Source organism: Lotus japonicus, chromosome 2 (genome assembly GCF_012489685.1).
Source record: "Lotus japonicus ecotype B-129 chromosome 2, LjGifu_v1.2".
Classification (NCBI taxonomy): domain Eukaryota; kingdom Viridiplantae; phylum Streptophyta; class Magnoliopsida; order Fabales; family Fabaceae; genus Lotus; species Lotus japonicus.
The window spans coordinates 91,676,183-91,691,846 of NC_080042.1; the positions used below are offsets into that span (position 1 = coordinate 91,676,183).

Here is a 15,664-nt window from a genome sequence, read left to right on the forward strand (position 1 = left end):
TTTATTTTTCCACATTTAGTGCTTTTGTTTCGGAGTGGATGGGAAGATATTTTTCTTTTTTCTTCTTTTCCTTTCAACCTATTTATCTTTTATTGCTTTCATTTCATTTCCTTTTATTTTTCTTGCTACCAAAAACCACTAATCTCTTCATCCGAGAAAATAAATAAAAGATTAATCTCTTGTATCTTCTGGACACCTTTATGATCCTATGTGCTATCGGTGTAAAACATTCTACTATGTGAAAAGTGCTACACACTAGTTTTAATACTCTTTATTCAATAGGTTAAAATTCATGTGGATTCTACTAAATTAGAAAAAAAATCTATAATTTTAGTGAACTTTACATGAATTTCAATGAAGAGTGTTAAATTAGAGCAAGATTAATGTGACAAATTGACTTGATTCTTAAGTAACTCTTGATTTCTACTTTGTTTGTTTCATTCTATCACAAAATGTTTAAACAATGGAAAGAAACTTTTACCATATCTCATCTCATTCCATTTCGTTCCATCTCATTCCATTTCGTTTCATTATGTATGTTCTATTTTGTTTTGCTCCATAATATTTCATCAATTCAGACGTAGTCTTAGATTAAACTCACAAGTCACAACAATGAGATACCGAGACATGCAGAACATAAGAATAGGCCAAAGGAAGTGATACTGATAGCAGCATATTAACGCCACCTTACCCCTTATACTAGCATGTTAACAAAAGGAAAATCCAACTTTGCAAAGTAGTAATTAAGCTGTTTTATTGTTTTGTGTCCTTGTATTTTTATATAATAGGCAGAGTGAAGCCTCCAGTCTGTACCATAATTAGTTCTTATCTACCTTCCCCTTCTCCCTGTGTCTCCTTAGAGCATCTTCAATGCAAGGTTCTTAGTTCTTATTTTTGAGTTAAGAACTAAGAACTGAGTTCTTAACCATTGAAGAAGATGACGTGGAGTTCTTAGTTCTTAAAAATAAGAACTAGGTTCTTATATAAGATGTTTTACTTTTTGAGTTCTTAGCATGAAAAGTTAACTTTTTCTCTCTCATTCATCAATTGATTTAATTTAGGTATTGAATTAGCATTTTAATTTAAATCAAAATTATATGAAAGTAAAAAATATTACTACTATAATGATATTGTGGGACCAAATGAATAGTGCTAGGAACTAAAAACTAAGAACTAAGAGCATCTCCAATGGTGAGATCTTATTTTGGGACTTAACTCACTTTTTGTGGGCCCAGACTGCCACATAAGATTTAAGACACTCATAAGGTCCCAATGCACATTTCACTCTAGTGGTTGAGATCTTATTTTATTTTTAACTGGACCCACGGTACCCAATATATTTATATTATTTATTTCTCTCACTATTTTTAACTTTGGTTCTGGTATTGATAGGAGAGAGAAAAAAATATTATTTTATTTAAGATCCCGGATTTGAGAGTACCTGAGCTAAGGCACGGATCTTAGCTTTTGCTAAGATCTCATGCCATGTAGGATAGCTCCAATGGTGAGATCTAATAAAATCCGAATCTTATTTTAAGACCCCAAATTAAGGACTCCATTGGAGATGCTCTAAGAACTAAGAACTCATGGTTGGAGCAAAATTTGCATAGAGTTGCTTAAGCACATGTGGCAGTACGGGCCCACATAAATAGTGCTAAGAAATAAGAACTAGCATTGGAGATGCTCTTACATAACCCAAACCATTGTTCTTATCGTTTTCACCTACCTTTGTGTCTCTTAATAGAACACAAAGCCCCCAATCAAGCTCCATGTCCTTAATAGCTTGTTCCTTTCTTTTATTCCCCCTATTTTTTATCATAGCATGTTCTCTTCTAAAACATAGGAAAACAAAAATGGGTTTAGAAAATGGAAGCAGAAAGTTGGAAACAGTAAAATGAAAAACTATATTCCAACTAAAAACTTCTGCAGATTTCTATTAAGATGTGAATGCAACTTTCAGCACTCACATAGGGTATCCCTATACCAAAAGTTCATGAACTGATCAAAGTTACAGGGGAAAATCCAGAGTTCATTCCCCCTTTTTAGCTATATTGAATTGTTTAAATAACTGTCAAGGTATTCCAATTTTCACAATAGCTCCTTTTTTTTGGTCAAGATGGGGGTTGCAGTAGCTCCAAATGACTTGTAATTACATCTGGGCAAGACTGGGCTTGCAGTAGCTCCAATCGGTTGGAAGGTGGAGCATACTGCAAAATGTAATCTTCGTCTGAAACCACCAAATAAGCATGTTAACTAACACACAAAATGAAAGCATTTGGTCAAATAACAAACTGTATTTTGATTTGGAATTCCTGCAACATTTCATCATCCTTATGTGTTTGTTTAGGCAACAGTCAAACAATGTTGATAGTGGGGTCTAAATAATACTCACTTTCTTTGACTGTTCCATAAAGCCAGCATAATACCTCGTCGGCAAATGCCAAGCAGACTCCTCCCTGTCAAAAAAAATGTTGATAATGAGAAAAAAAACCACATTCAGCATTTTTTAGTATAAATACAATTTGTAATGCTTTGTCCTCTTCGGATCACATGGAATTATCCTTAATCAGCTATGCGATGGTTGATTGCACGTATAAGCACATACTAATACTTGTACTATGCATACCTCCTCCTTGATCTATGAGAACAAAAATAACACTAAATCCTCAGTTTGGGACCTTCCTGATCCACAGACGAATTTATACTATAATTGTAAAACAATAGCCAGCCTAAAAAATGATTAACCACCATGCACGTTACAGCAGTTAAAATTTACCTGCCAGTAGTTCTTCAGTTTTACTCTCTGTGTTATATCCTTGGTTCTAAGTCTCTCTGTCCGAACAAGACGACCTTTATCATCCCTGTATCACAGCTAAGACATTTTAATCTAAAGACAAAGTAAAAACCACAAGCAGTAAAAAATTTATCTGTCAAGTATGCCACGTGGAGAGGAGAGGACAGCTATCTTTCAATAAGTTAAATCCCAGTTTCCCAAATCTAGTTCAAGTGAGTTACTTTTCCGTACAATGCTAAGGAAGACCATAGATTGTGTAATGATATAAAACAACAACAATTACCTAAATCCTATGACAATAAATGGAACACCTGCCAGGAATGATTGAATCTGCAAGCAATAACAGAGGCCTTGCAGAATTAATGGCACACAAGTGAAAAGAAACAGGTAAAAATGAAAAACATAAAAAAGATGACAAAAGATAGGAGATGTACCCAAAACTTTAGCAGTTTCTCTCTCTCAAATTTTTCCTCGGTATGGTAATTCAACTGCATCATAAGAAATGATAATTTAATATCTTTAAGCAAGAGAGCCCTATTTAAAAAGAAGCATAAAATCTGAGATTAAATAAGGATAACACAAGGCAGCTGGGACTATGTCAACCTCAAAACTTGACTTCAACTCCACATAAAATCTCTTCCCATCATTAGTCGAATCACAGCAATCCATCTCAGCACCCATCAAGATACGATGGGCCCCTAATTTTGTCTTAATCACAGAACAGAATTCAACATTGGCATCGACATGATGTATCCCCTCTCCATCTGCTCTTGTAGGATCTTCAGTGGCAAGGCTCTCGAAACAATATCCCGTATAACATCTAATTGTCAAAGACATTAATTTTCAGGTTTATCCAATCTAAAAGATCAAAAAATAATAGCAAAAGGTGGGAAGAACTCCACAGATTTGTTTACCAATTAAGCAATAGAAAGCAATACATCATCTTTTTCCCTTTAGCCCTTTCACTTTCAAAATTTAAACATCTCTCAGTTCTGGTTTGTATTCTATATTTTCAATTGCCTTATATTGAAACCAAGGCGAAAACTTCAGGTTGATTGGTGGGGACCAATCAACCTGAAGTTTTCGCCTTGGTTTCAATATAAGGCACTATTTCGAACAAAGTTGACGTAAAAATCTTGTGTTCTATATGCATGACACTTCAATCAGCTTGAGACCAAACAATTTCCCTGAACAAAATGGTTTTCCTTTTTCAGTAATTAACAGCTACCCTGTTATGTTATATCAGTTACATCCTTTAATATGCACATACTGCCCCATTGTTATCTAATAAACATTAAAGATTTACATGGCCAACCATAATAAAATAAAAAAACGAGTAAGCCACGTACCTCCTGCGATCTAAATCACTTTGCGGTCTTTCTGGTAGCTTATGTACATCGAGATAGACAACACCATTCCTTTTGTGCACTCCCATTTCCCAAGGTTCATGACGTATGTAAGCTGTAGCCAGTATCTGCAAAGACAGAGGAGTATTCAGCTCATACTCATATGGTCATAATTTACTTAGCTGAATTTACCAACTCACAAGGTTTGCACTACTTGGCTAATAAATATCTAGAAAACAATGGTGAAAAACAAGGTCGTCAAAGATGCAGTTCAAGCGTTTATTTCAAATAGGTTCTAGAACACAGGCCACTGGGGGGGGGGGGGTTAAGACAGTCATGCAGAAGCTTCGGATATGAGAGCTGAGCTTGAGACAATTGGGAGGGGACGATGCATGCGCGACCCTGAGAGCTTGAGTTTCAAATTGAGTCTCTGAAGAAGGTAGATGAAGAGACGCAGAGGAAGTGGAGTGAGTGAGGGAATTAGGTCTAATTTTGATCTTGTGATTTTTTCCAGCTATTTTAAAACGATCCAACGAAGAAGCGATCCTGCTTAGGAACACGATCGTAGATGGAGGGAGAAGCGAACTTGAGGCAAAACTTGTAAGGTCGTGGAATCCTATGAACAGAGTCACGGTTTTGACAACCGTATAAGACTCAGACTCAGAGGAAACAATTCAAAACGAATAAATCATTACCTTGTTAAGATTGTTACGGAATGTCTGCAAAGGAAAAAGAATAAGATTAATGTTTGGCCGTAAATTAATAAGGCAATGCATTTAAATCTTATGAAAAATAGTATCATGATATATGTCATCATACCACAAAATGAATGTTTTGAAGCGGGATATTTCTGTCTCTAATGCAGCCAAGAAGATCTCCAAAGCCCTCCGAGCCTAAGTCTGTTTTAGGAATTAAGAATTAACAGCACAATAAAAAGGATTAATAACACAATTAGTATAAAAGGTAACTTCTTCTCATACACAAATATTCCTTGTAACATTTTGAAATCTAATGTTTACGTTCAAAAGACAGCAGATTAATTTATAATTACAGATAAATCACATACCTTTCTTGGGAATGAATGTATCATAGCCTTCATTAAGATCAGCTCCGATATCTTCAGTGATATGGCGCTTAAAAAGCCTCTGAATAAACAGGAAAGATTAAGTACTCAAATGAGCATAATATCATCATCACATTCTATTGCAACCAAAACCAAACAAAAAGGAAATCAAAAAATGGAGGAACCCAAAGAGCTTACCAAGCTACGATCGTCGAAATATACTTCTCCGCCTTCTACACGACTATAGCAACCAATTTCACAAGGCTATAGAATAATCAACCAAAAAAACACATAATTGGAACATATACATCCAGAGAGGTAACTCAATAACATTATACCAAACCAATGCATTAAAATCATAACAGAGGAAGAAGACACTAGCTTCAATATTTAAGTCAAACAGAATCATTTGGTTTTTCAATACAAACCTTATAATTCCTTTTCCTTTTCTCTCCTGTTTCAACATAATGACGAAAGCGAAAATTGAGATATAAAAACTCTATCTCCACAATAATTTCTTGAAGCAAATTGACCATTAAATTGATTCACCAAGCAGCAGTAAAATATAGGAAAATGGCATTCCCCTACCTCCTGAAAAGCAATGCACTTTCTAGAAAGAGTTTCTTCACTCTTTGTAAGCTTCAACTCGGAGACAAATCGTTCATCATGGCGGCCATTCTGAAACCTATTACCGTACCCAAAATTCTGCCTCTGAGGATACGGTCCAGGACGCGGGAGAATACCGGCTCCTCTATCATTTTGGTGCCCAGGCTGCCAACGACCACGGCCAAATCCCCCTCTACCTGGATTATTCGTGTTTCGGGTGGCAACAGGCAACACTGCCAGAGAAAAATCACATCTTCCAATGAAAATGAATTTAAGAAATAAATTCAACAAAGTCATTTTCTTTAAATCATTACCATATTTCGAATGTTGCAACTTAAAAAGCACGAATATGACACGTGACACAGGTACAGTACGAATCCAAATACGCGGATACGACAGAATTTTAAAAATTATAAGACACGACTATATCCCAACACATAAAATGAATATCAAAACACAAATCTTAAATTAAAAGAGAGTGAATGCATATATTAAAAGTTAACATGAACCGTTAGACGAAACAAAACTTTGTCATTTATCAAAATATTGTAGTATTCTCATTTACATTTCATTGAAAGTTTAAAAAGAGAAATGAAGAAAATAGCTTGTAAAATAAGTTTAAGAAGTGTTCAGCTTGATACACAACACAACATGATAACTATCTGGAAAGGTCCCTTGCTTCCTGGATGCAACAATTCAGAAGCACCAAGGAAGTACCATTTGGCACAAAATTTTCCTTCACGGAATTTACGCTGTTAGCATTTCGCCTTTCTAACCTAAAAGAGAGACTACAACATAAAAGGGTTTCTTCATACAAGAGCACAAAATCAACACACACATACACAACATTTCTTCACTAACACTATCATTCTATCAAAGCTCTCTTTCTTCTCTGGCAAGGGGATGAGATAGTAGTCACAGTTAAGCAATTTTGCAGCACACACTTCAATGGAGAAAACAAGTAACAGAAAGAGGAGTAGAAGAATGTTACCAGGAACGAGCAAAGAGCTTTTATCGAGGGTTTTGCTGAAATCTTCATCGTCGGAGGTGAACAGATCTTTGTCTTCGTGATCGTCGTGATTGTGATTGTGATGGTGGGTGGTGCTATCTACGACATCGCCATTCTCTTCATCATCGTCGGCGGCGGCGGGAGCAGCACCAGCGCTGCTGGTGGCGGAGGATGATTCGGCGTTGGAGGAAGAGGCAGCAGAAGAGGAGCCGGAAGAGGAGGAGGAGCCGCCGGAGGAGGAAGAAGATGCGGCGGAGGAGGAGTGGGTCCCATCTTTTTCGTTGTCGGAATCTTCACCGAAAAGGTCCTTCTCCGTGAAATCCATTTTTTGTTTTGCTGTGTGTGCGAGTGCAGTGCACCTCAAACGTTCTTCAATTTGTATTTTTCTTTCTACTTTATTATATTCTTTCCTTAATGGGGCTATAACTCCAAGTCTAGCCCATTCAGTTCCTGGTCATTTTTGGACCCAATAAAACAATAGTATGTTACAAGATAAAAAAAAATTCTACCAAGATGATAAATAAGTCTCACTTATGAATTAAAGATATCGTGAGTTTACGTATTTCGAACGTTTACTCAAACGTATACTTGTACGTTTCGAGTAGTGAAAATAAGCTAATTTGTCCTTTAGTGTTCTATAGGTGGATTTAGACTCAATAAAGTTGAGTTTTTTCGTCTGTTAGTGTTAGAGTTGTTTCCAAACAGCTTGCGTGAAATTCAAGTTGGAAAACCATGAAAACGAGTTATCCAATGAAAACTTTTTTTTGAAAGGCTTCTAGTGATAACTTGATTGAGAAATGCTCCAATTAATGGTTATCGGTGTTTGGAAATAATAACAAACGAGTTGTCTTGTGACAGTTCGAAAGATCAACACTCTGGTGAGTATTGATTCAACGGCAAGAACAAACAACAAACCTTATAGTAAATTGCATGCACTTGAAGTAAAAGCAAGAACAAAATAAACTAGACTGCATTAAACAAATAAAAGGTGGAAGGAATGTTCGTTTACTTGATGCTCTCGATAGCCATTGTCGTATTTTGTAGACTTGGGAGTTCGTAACCTTTCAGTAATTAGATGTTCAACCTTGTGCTTGAACTAAAAGCTCGTATTTTTTTATAGTACTTCAACAAAACAACTGCTAGCTATTCTTTCCGACGACATTAAAACTTAGAAAATTACTTATAAATCTATGTCATACGTTTGGCCTAACTGTGAAACATGTGAGAAATAACAAACTTTCTTTGAACATTGGTAAATGTATTTTCATCCTTGGATGCTTCGAGTATTTTTCAATGAACATTGAATACCTTGACTTCAAATTGGACTTTTTAAACTTGTTTTGTCGTCTAACTTGATCTTGAAGACTTGTGTTTGGACCGTCTTAAACTTGATTTCGAACTAGTCATTTGTAATTGACTTCGAATAAACTTGGAGGGTTTGTGTTTCCTCAAGTGCGGGAGAGGTCGAGTAACCTCATTTATTTAAGAAGAGATACTTGCAAGAGTAAGGGTGAGAATATGCTAGGCTCAAGGCAAAATGTTCTTGATCTTTTTTTTGTGGGTAGATCATGTTCCTGATCTCTATCAACGGTCTTTTTGAGTCTCACATGGTTTTGCAATAACAAGACGAAGGATTTATTGAAAGCTCATGGGTTTTATTTTAACTCCTAACAAGACGGGTAAATGAAAAAGAAATCATAACCCTTTGTATTTTGTTATTCCTCTTATGAAAAATGGAATTCATTCGTGCGAATAAGATTTACAATTTCCCCAAATAAGCTAACTATTTTATTTTATCTATTTCTATGTCAACATCTCATATTTAAAAACAAAACAAAACAAAATCTGTTATCATCAGTGATAGTGTAACAAAAAACATGCACGCTTCAAGCAGCAATGTCATCATCCACCTTCGAGTTAAATACAAAACTTGGGAAAGTTGTTGTTATCTCCCTGCATTAGTTTCACAATTCATTAATTTAAAAATAATCATACCTTTAATTTCAATGAAAGTGAGTTAAAAATCAAACCAAAAAATAGTTTTACACATACCTCAGGTAGGGTAGTGTCATAATTTTTAACAGTGATGGATTTTCAGAAACAAAAATTTGCCACTCAGATTTGTCTATCTTTCCATCTTGGTTCGGGTCAGCATCTAAGAAAGTCTAATCACAAAAATAAAATATCAACGTTAGACTTTTAAATATGCAAGAAGGAGATTAAAGCATAGGATAAATAAACTATATCCTCAGGGTCAGAGCATTACTGATCAACTTTCTTATTGCATTATTCATCTAAGTTTATATTACAAAAATATCTTCAAAAATATAACTCACCTTGTTAAGAATTGTTTCTATTGTTTCATCAGTCAACTTAATGTCAGACTCCCAAAGAAGTGCATGTACCATTTGCTTTACCTGTAAAAAATCGCCAAATATACTTAGTGTGTGTTTGGAAATCCATATGCAGCTATGATTCTAAAGTCAAAATCAATTATGGGGAAAAATAATTGATTTTAAGGAAAAAGAATCTAATCGAAACATGGCTGATGATTATGAATACTAATCCACATAGATTTGAGAATGAATGTCACAATAAAATATATTTTCACAAGAATGAAATATATACAAATTGCAAAGTTCCTGCAGCGTACTGGAATATCCACTTCAGGAAAAATGTTTCTTTATAGATTGGTATTCCATATCCAAAAGAACACTTCAGTTTCATAGAACATGTATATGTACAAGCAAGACTAGTATCTTACCTCTTCGCGCTCTATATAGCCTGTACTGTCCAAATCATAGAGCCTAAATGAAACTACAATAATCAAAATCTCAACGCTATTAATTCAGCACAGACATAACATTATTTGAAATCAAGGAAACCCCATAAGGAAAAATAAATTGAGTGTATCCAATCTTCAACTTACAATCTATCTTGACTTCTAGTGGTGCATTTGGGTGAAAGACATTGAGTGCTCTAACAAAGTCACCAAAGTCAATGACACCCCTCCCCTTGACATCAAATAGATCAAAGATCTGCATGTGCAAAAAGATTTAGATGTCAATAGACTTAGACTCAATAGAAAAGGCTACCACAAGAAACATGTTCATTGGTTTAGAACAAGTGCTATTTAGTGCAGAAATGACGGGTTTATAAGGATTAGTAAATTGTGATTTTCTTCAAGAATCATGTGGTATAACTGCAAATTTTTGTTAACTACTTGCATTGCAGACCAGATCATTGGTCTAAAGTCTAGAGTGAATTTATGAAGTTCATGGGAATTAGAAAAGTTTGCAAGCAATCTCAACTGCAATAGCATGGTCATTGAAAAGGTAAAAGGATGTTGTATAGTACCCGACTTGTGAAGAGGTTCTCCTTTTTACTGTTATTGAAAATTGCCAATTGAAATTCTTCCTGCAAAAGAATGCTAATTATCAAGATATATGCTAAAAACTCAATGTGAAGAGCATAAATATTACAAACCTAACTGGTTAGTGGTAACTGAATAAGCATAATCTATGGTAAACCTCACTACAAAGCAAGAAAAAAGAAGCTAAAATGGAAAAAAATAACATTTCAGATCATTCATTTCTTGAAGCATGATTTAATAAAATTGTAATTTATCATCATGTTACAGATAATGTATTAACCTGAATATTAGAAATAGTCATATAGTGAGCAAGAGTAACAACCTAAATTCTTCTAACATCGTTTCCCTTTGTCCCCACTCAGGGAACAAAGGGGAGGTTGAAACAAGTAAAACTAGAGATCATACAACTATTGCTGTAGAAAGAATGAATTTTCTGTGCATTACCTTGCTTATTAGTCCATCGTCAATGACAGACCTACTAATGCTCTTGAAAAGCTCAAATAATGCTTCAACGTCACTGACGCTAACTGGGAAACCAAAAATTACAAACAAGTTTAGACTACAAAATTAAGGAGTATCTGAGAAAGATCGATAAAGCAATTCCATGACAAATATTTCACAAGAATATTCTTTTCTTAATGTAAAAGCAGTGAGACTCAAATGCAATCGCATCCATTAATTAGTTGAGACAACAAAAAATATATGAACCAATAAGTCTCAATTTTGTTTCCATGATAAGAAAAACTTGGTGAATAGATTCAAGATTTTGATTTCTAACAATCTCTTGTGAAAATGGATGCAAAAGTCTTTAGGTAGAAGCAGGAGCCCATAGCAACAAGCAATAAACACAAGTGTAATATTACAAACTCGTTATATTTCTTCGAGATTATTTAAGAAATGGCGAAGAAAATGAAAATAAGTAGAGAATTTGGGTTGTGTGAGGGTAAAAAACATCAACTCATAGCCTCAATTCATTTATAATTTGATCACCTTGCAAGTTTTATACTCAACATGAGGTGTATATGAGTATTAAGTGCACATATTAGAAACTGATATATATGATGTCTAATGATTCCTTTATTATTTTTGTCTCAATTCCTTATTTGATGAAACAAAAAACACTGGTTATCTGTGGTTTTCAAGGGGTTAATTCATGGGGGAAATGGATTGTAGGATAAGGAATCAACAAGAGAATATATGTCACACATGAGGCTATTCTTCAATCTGTTCAATTTAGCCAGTAGAGAATAAACCAACCCACCTCTTTGTTTTGGTTTACATCGCAAATGCGCAAAAAATCATTAATATAACTTATAGCTTATACATATGCCTGCAGACAAGGCTCTGTCTTTCCGGCAAAGCATAGTAAAAGTGTAAAACAGCTTCTCCTTGAAGTAGTCCAGGGATATACTTAAAAATGATATGAGATTTTACTTTAAAGTGAATAAGTAAGGTTATCAAATTTAAAGCGCATCCCTTGAAGATCTAAGGGAGAATAAGCCAATTACTTGCTTAAAATCATCATAGATGAGTTTTTTCCATAACATGTGGTACAAGTACAACCAAGCAAAACTCTTCTTCTCAAAGTCATACACACAGAAGCAATACAACATGAAAATTTATAATTGACATCTCAGAAGCATACATTCATAAATTCATTGTAACAGACATGCCTAGAAACAAATAACAATCTCATATTCGTGTCGGAACTTGATTCCAGTAAAAAAAAGAATAATAAACTTACAAGCAGTCTGTGACGCAAGAGTTACTGGATCTTCTTGGCCTGGATATCGTCTGGCTGTTTTAGAGTTTAAACAGCCCATCTATGGATCAAATGAAGGCAAGGCAGCACGAACTAGACGAGTGCCCGAGTTTCACTATATTATATTACCATAATCATCTTAAACTTATAGTTGCAAACCCAAATTCAAACACCAAATATGAAATAATTAGTAACAAATCATTCATACAATAGCACATCAGAATCATTCATTTTAGATTAACTAAAAACTAACTAATACAAAAAAAAATATCAAGGGTAAAATTAAAATAAATGCTTTGAGAGAGTTCCAACATTGAATGACAACATAATATTTGATCATTTAGAAAAAGAGCACCTATATGATGATGAAACGACACTTTAGAGGGAAACATGGTTCATGAGAACATACATGAAGAATGTCACTTACACAAAAAGAAAATCCTATCAAAATCTCAAAATTTCAAACACAATTTGACAAATTCATTATGATAATCCTTTTCCTTTTCTTTACCTAGCGAATTTACTCAAAACCTCAGCAAATGAAAATAAAATGGAAATAAATTGAAACCAGACTCAATAAACGTTACATGTTTGATGAAAGAAACTAACATAACGCCAAACATGTATGGCGTGGGAAAGAGACTCACCGATTTGAAACCTTGTTCTCCAAAATGGTGATTTGACATATTGAGAGAATTAAGAATATGTTGATCTTTCTTAGAGAGAACAAAGGATTAGGAAATAGAAATGAAACGCACGATGAAACTTATCGTTTTTGTTTGTTATATTTATATTTATTATTTATAAATAGAAAAGTAATGCTAATATTGTCTGTAAGACCCTTGACCCAATCAGTTAGAAACGCCAACGGAGGCCAAGTTTGAGACAACTAATGCCATGCTCCTCCACCATTCCATATGACCACCCCCAGTCCCCCCCTCATTAAAGAACAATCTAGAAACATATAACAATTAACACATTCGCACTAGGATTATTTTTTATGAATAATTAAAATGATTTAACTTGTACGCATTGATTAGTGTAAAGAGTTTTACACATACATCGAATAATATCTTTCATTAAAAAAAACATCTTTATATTTTTATTTTAAATAATTTTAAATTCATTTTTTAATGGTGTCATGACAAATTGAAGGATTTTAATTGAATGACTGTGTAGAAGTATTTTATAGTTTCACTTTTCTTGTGTACGAGATTCAAATTTTCAAGTTAACAGACTTAATCCTAAGCACGACTTAACGATAACAACTGGATTCTCGTATCTCTTTTTTTTTACAGCAAAAAAAAAAATACGAGAATCCAGTTGTTATCGTTAAGTCGTGCTTAGGATTCTCGTATCTCTTCTTCCAAGCAGGAACATTTCTAATTATAATTGCACTTCATTAATTACAAGAAAGTAATGCTTTTTGTAGTGGTGGATCTTTTTGATAATTTTTCCGGGGGTAAAAGGCTTCCAATGTAGATTTTGCTTTTTTATAGGTGATGATGGTATTGATGATGAAGGATCCAATATCACCATATTTCTATTAGAGCATCTCTAATGGTAGTATATAATGTTAAATACATACTCATATGAGTATCTATTACCATTGAAGTATATATTCAATTCCAACATGACAAAGATGAGTATGTGAGAATAGATACTCTACACTAGACTTGAAAAGTGAGCTTGTATTTATTACAAGCACTTACAATTAATATAATTAGATTAAAATGAAGATAAATAATAAAATATACAAATGTGATGTTAATGGTGAGATCCACTATATAAACTTTTAAAAGTTGATGGGTTGGAGTAAAAGTTAGTAAAGTGGTGTAGATGATGTAGCATTATGAGAAATTATAAAAAATGAAGTGTAGATATTTTAGTGAGTATGATGGATGTAGATGCTCTTAGCTCACACACGATGCGCACACACACGTAATTAAGAGTTTACTTTAAATAGAGATGAAAATAGAAGCGTCTGTTTTAAATTTCCAAGTACTAGAAATATGGGTCTAATTAAACTGACGAATTAAAACTATGAAATTCTGGACAAAATAATAATCATATGACGGGTGAAGAAATGTATATCATGAGAAAGGTTGTAAGAGTAAAACCCATGAAAATTGAAGTTGTAACTATTTTAGCAATTTTCCAACTATGTTTTCCATACTCATACCCACCAGGTTTTCAAAGAAGACTGCAACCTAGAGGGATACAATAAAAAAATACACTTTAAAAGAACACCTAAACACCCTGGAATTGTTCACCAACTCTTTAAGTTTGGTTGACTTTGATAAAAGAAACTTGCTCAAACCAATTAATATAGAAAAAAATCCTAACTAAAGGTACATAAAAGCATAATCAAGAATCAATTTGGTTACACCCTTCTTAATAGATGGACGCGATGTGGCAGTGAGCCCTCCGCAATCTCAACTGACGAGCTTCCACTTACATTGCAGATGTGTTTGTTTCATGCTTCTTGGAAGACTATGTTGAATTTCTTGATTGGTTATACAGTGGTATAAATCTTCAACCACCATGAAAAGGTTGAAGATGGAATTTAGCAGTAAAGTTGAAATGTTTTTCTCAAATCCAGTATGAGTGTTGATTTTGAGATGAGGGGGAAGAAATGAACGAGGGAGAAGGCTACAAGTGTAAAGAACATAACAACTCCAGTTGTGAATACTTTCCCAAATTTTCAACTATGTTCTCTATATTCATAATCCCCCTATTTATCAAAAAACACTGAAATCCAGAGTGAAAGAAGCAAGAAGTCGGTCTTAAACAAATACCTAAAAACCCAAGAATTGGTCACCCACCCTCTAAATTTGGTTGGCCTGGATATAAGAATCCAGATCCAACCAATTAACATTCCAAACAATCCTAAGTAAACATATAGGAAGACATAACCAAGGATCAATTTGATTATGTCTTTATTAAGGTAGGGAGCGACCCGTAAAGGTATGAAGAAGGACGAGGCCATTAAACCACCCGCATAGAAGAAATAAGTTTTGATCTGAGTTTTTTTCGCAATCACGTTGAACTTCTCACTAAAATTCATGGTTTTTTCTTGTTTTCTAAAACTCAGATGATTTTTCCACAATGAAATGCAGTTATATTAATAGGGAGGAGGGATTTTGCCTTATGCAACTGGTACGCAACTTATATGCAAGTGGCACTCTAATTTCGGAAACACTTGCATTTATTAAATCCTAAGCAGACTCATACGTATGAAAACAGAAAATGAACAATATATTTACCATTGTATAACCAATCAAGAAATTCAACATAGCCTTCCAAGAAGCATGAAACAAACACATCCGCACCTAAAATGTAAGGGGCATTCTCGACTAACCCTTCAACCACCATGAAAAGGTTGAAGATTAAGCTTATGAGAAAAGATGACAGGTTTTTCTCAAACCCAGTATGAGTATTGATATTGAGATGATGGGGGAAGAAATGCATCAAGAAGAAGGCTATAATATTGGGGGTTTTTGTTTGTTCATTTCTATTCGCTTTTGTGTATGCCAAAATCATATTAACCTTGGTACAACTTTGTTTTACTGGTCAATTATTAAAAAAAGTTGGGACATATTTAGTAAAGTAAAAAGTAATGCAATCACGGCATAGACCTAGGAAGTTCTCTACCGAGGCACCTATATTATTTCATAAATCGTACGTTCACTGCACGTGCATCGTACAATG

The 15,664-nt window shown here is 34.3% G+C and overlaps 2 protein-coding genes across 3 annotated transcripts; both read right to left on the bottom strand.

Moving 5' to 3' along the window:
- Positions 1-1,907: 1,907 nt before the first annotated feature.
- Positions 1,908-7,193, bottom strand: LOC130741006 (NAD-capped RNA hydrolase DXO1). The gene is made up of 13 exons (XM_057593758.1): positions 6,801-7,193; positions 5,792-6,042; positions 5,402-5,467; positions 5,207-5,285; positions 4,960-5,039; positions 4,836-4,859; positions 4,144-4,268; positions 3,398-3,614; positions 3,229-3,282; positions 3,078-3,124; positions 2,777-2,861; positions 2,393-2,456; positions 1,908-2,227 (listed from the first exon to the last, which is right to left on the bottom strand). The coding sequence occupies exons 1-13, from the start codon at positions 7,141-7,143 to the stop codon at positions 2,112-2,114; spliced, it is 1,551 nt and encodes a 516-aa protein (XP_057449741.1). The 5' UTR covers positions 7,144-7,193; the 3' UTR covers positions 1,908-2,111.
- Positions 7,194-8,502: 1,309 nt separating this feature from the next.
- LOC130735868 (calcineurin B-like protein 1) lies at positions 8,503-12,732 on the bottom strand. 2 transcript variants are annotated; one of them, XM_057587743.1, is made up of 9 exons: positions 12,601-12,732; positions 11,936-12,068; positions 10,636-10,718; positions 10,176-10,235; positions 9,748-9,856; positions 9,583-9,635; positions 9,155-9,235; positions 8,871-8,983; positions 8,503-8,771 (listed from the first exon to the last, which is right to left on the bottom strand). In XM_057587743.1, exons 2-9 carry the CDS (start codon positions 12,012-12,014, stop codon positions 8,705-8,707), a joined length of 645 nt encoding a protein of 214 aa, XP_057443726.1. In that variant the 5' UTR covers positions 12,015-12,068; positions 12,601-12,732; the 3' UTR covers positions 8,503-8,704. The 2 variants fall into 2 exon arrangements, with proteins under 2 accessions (XP_057443726.1, XP_057443725.1); XM_057587742.1 differs by having other exon boundaries at positions 11,936-12,097; positions 12,601-12,723.
- Between the last annotated feature and the right edge of the window lie 2,932 nt (positions 12,733-15,664).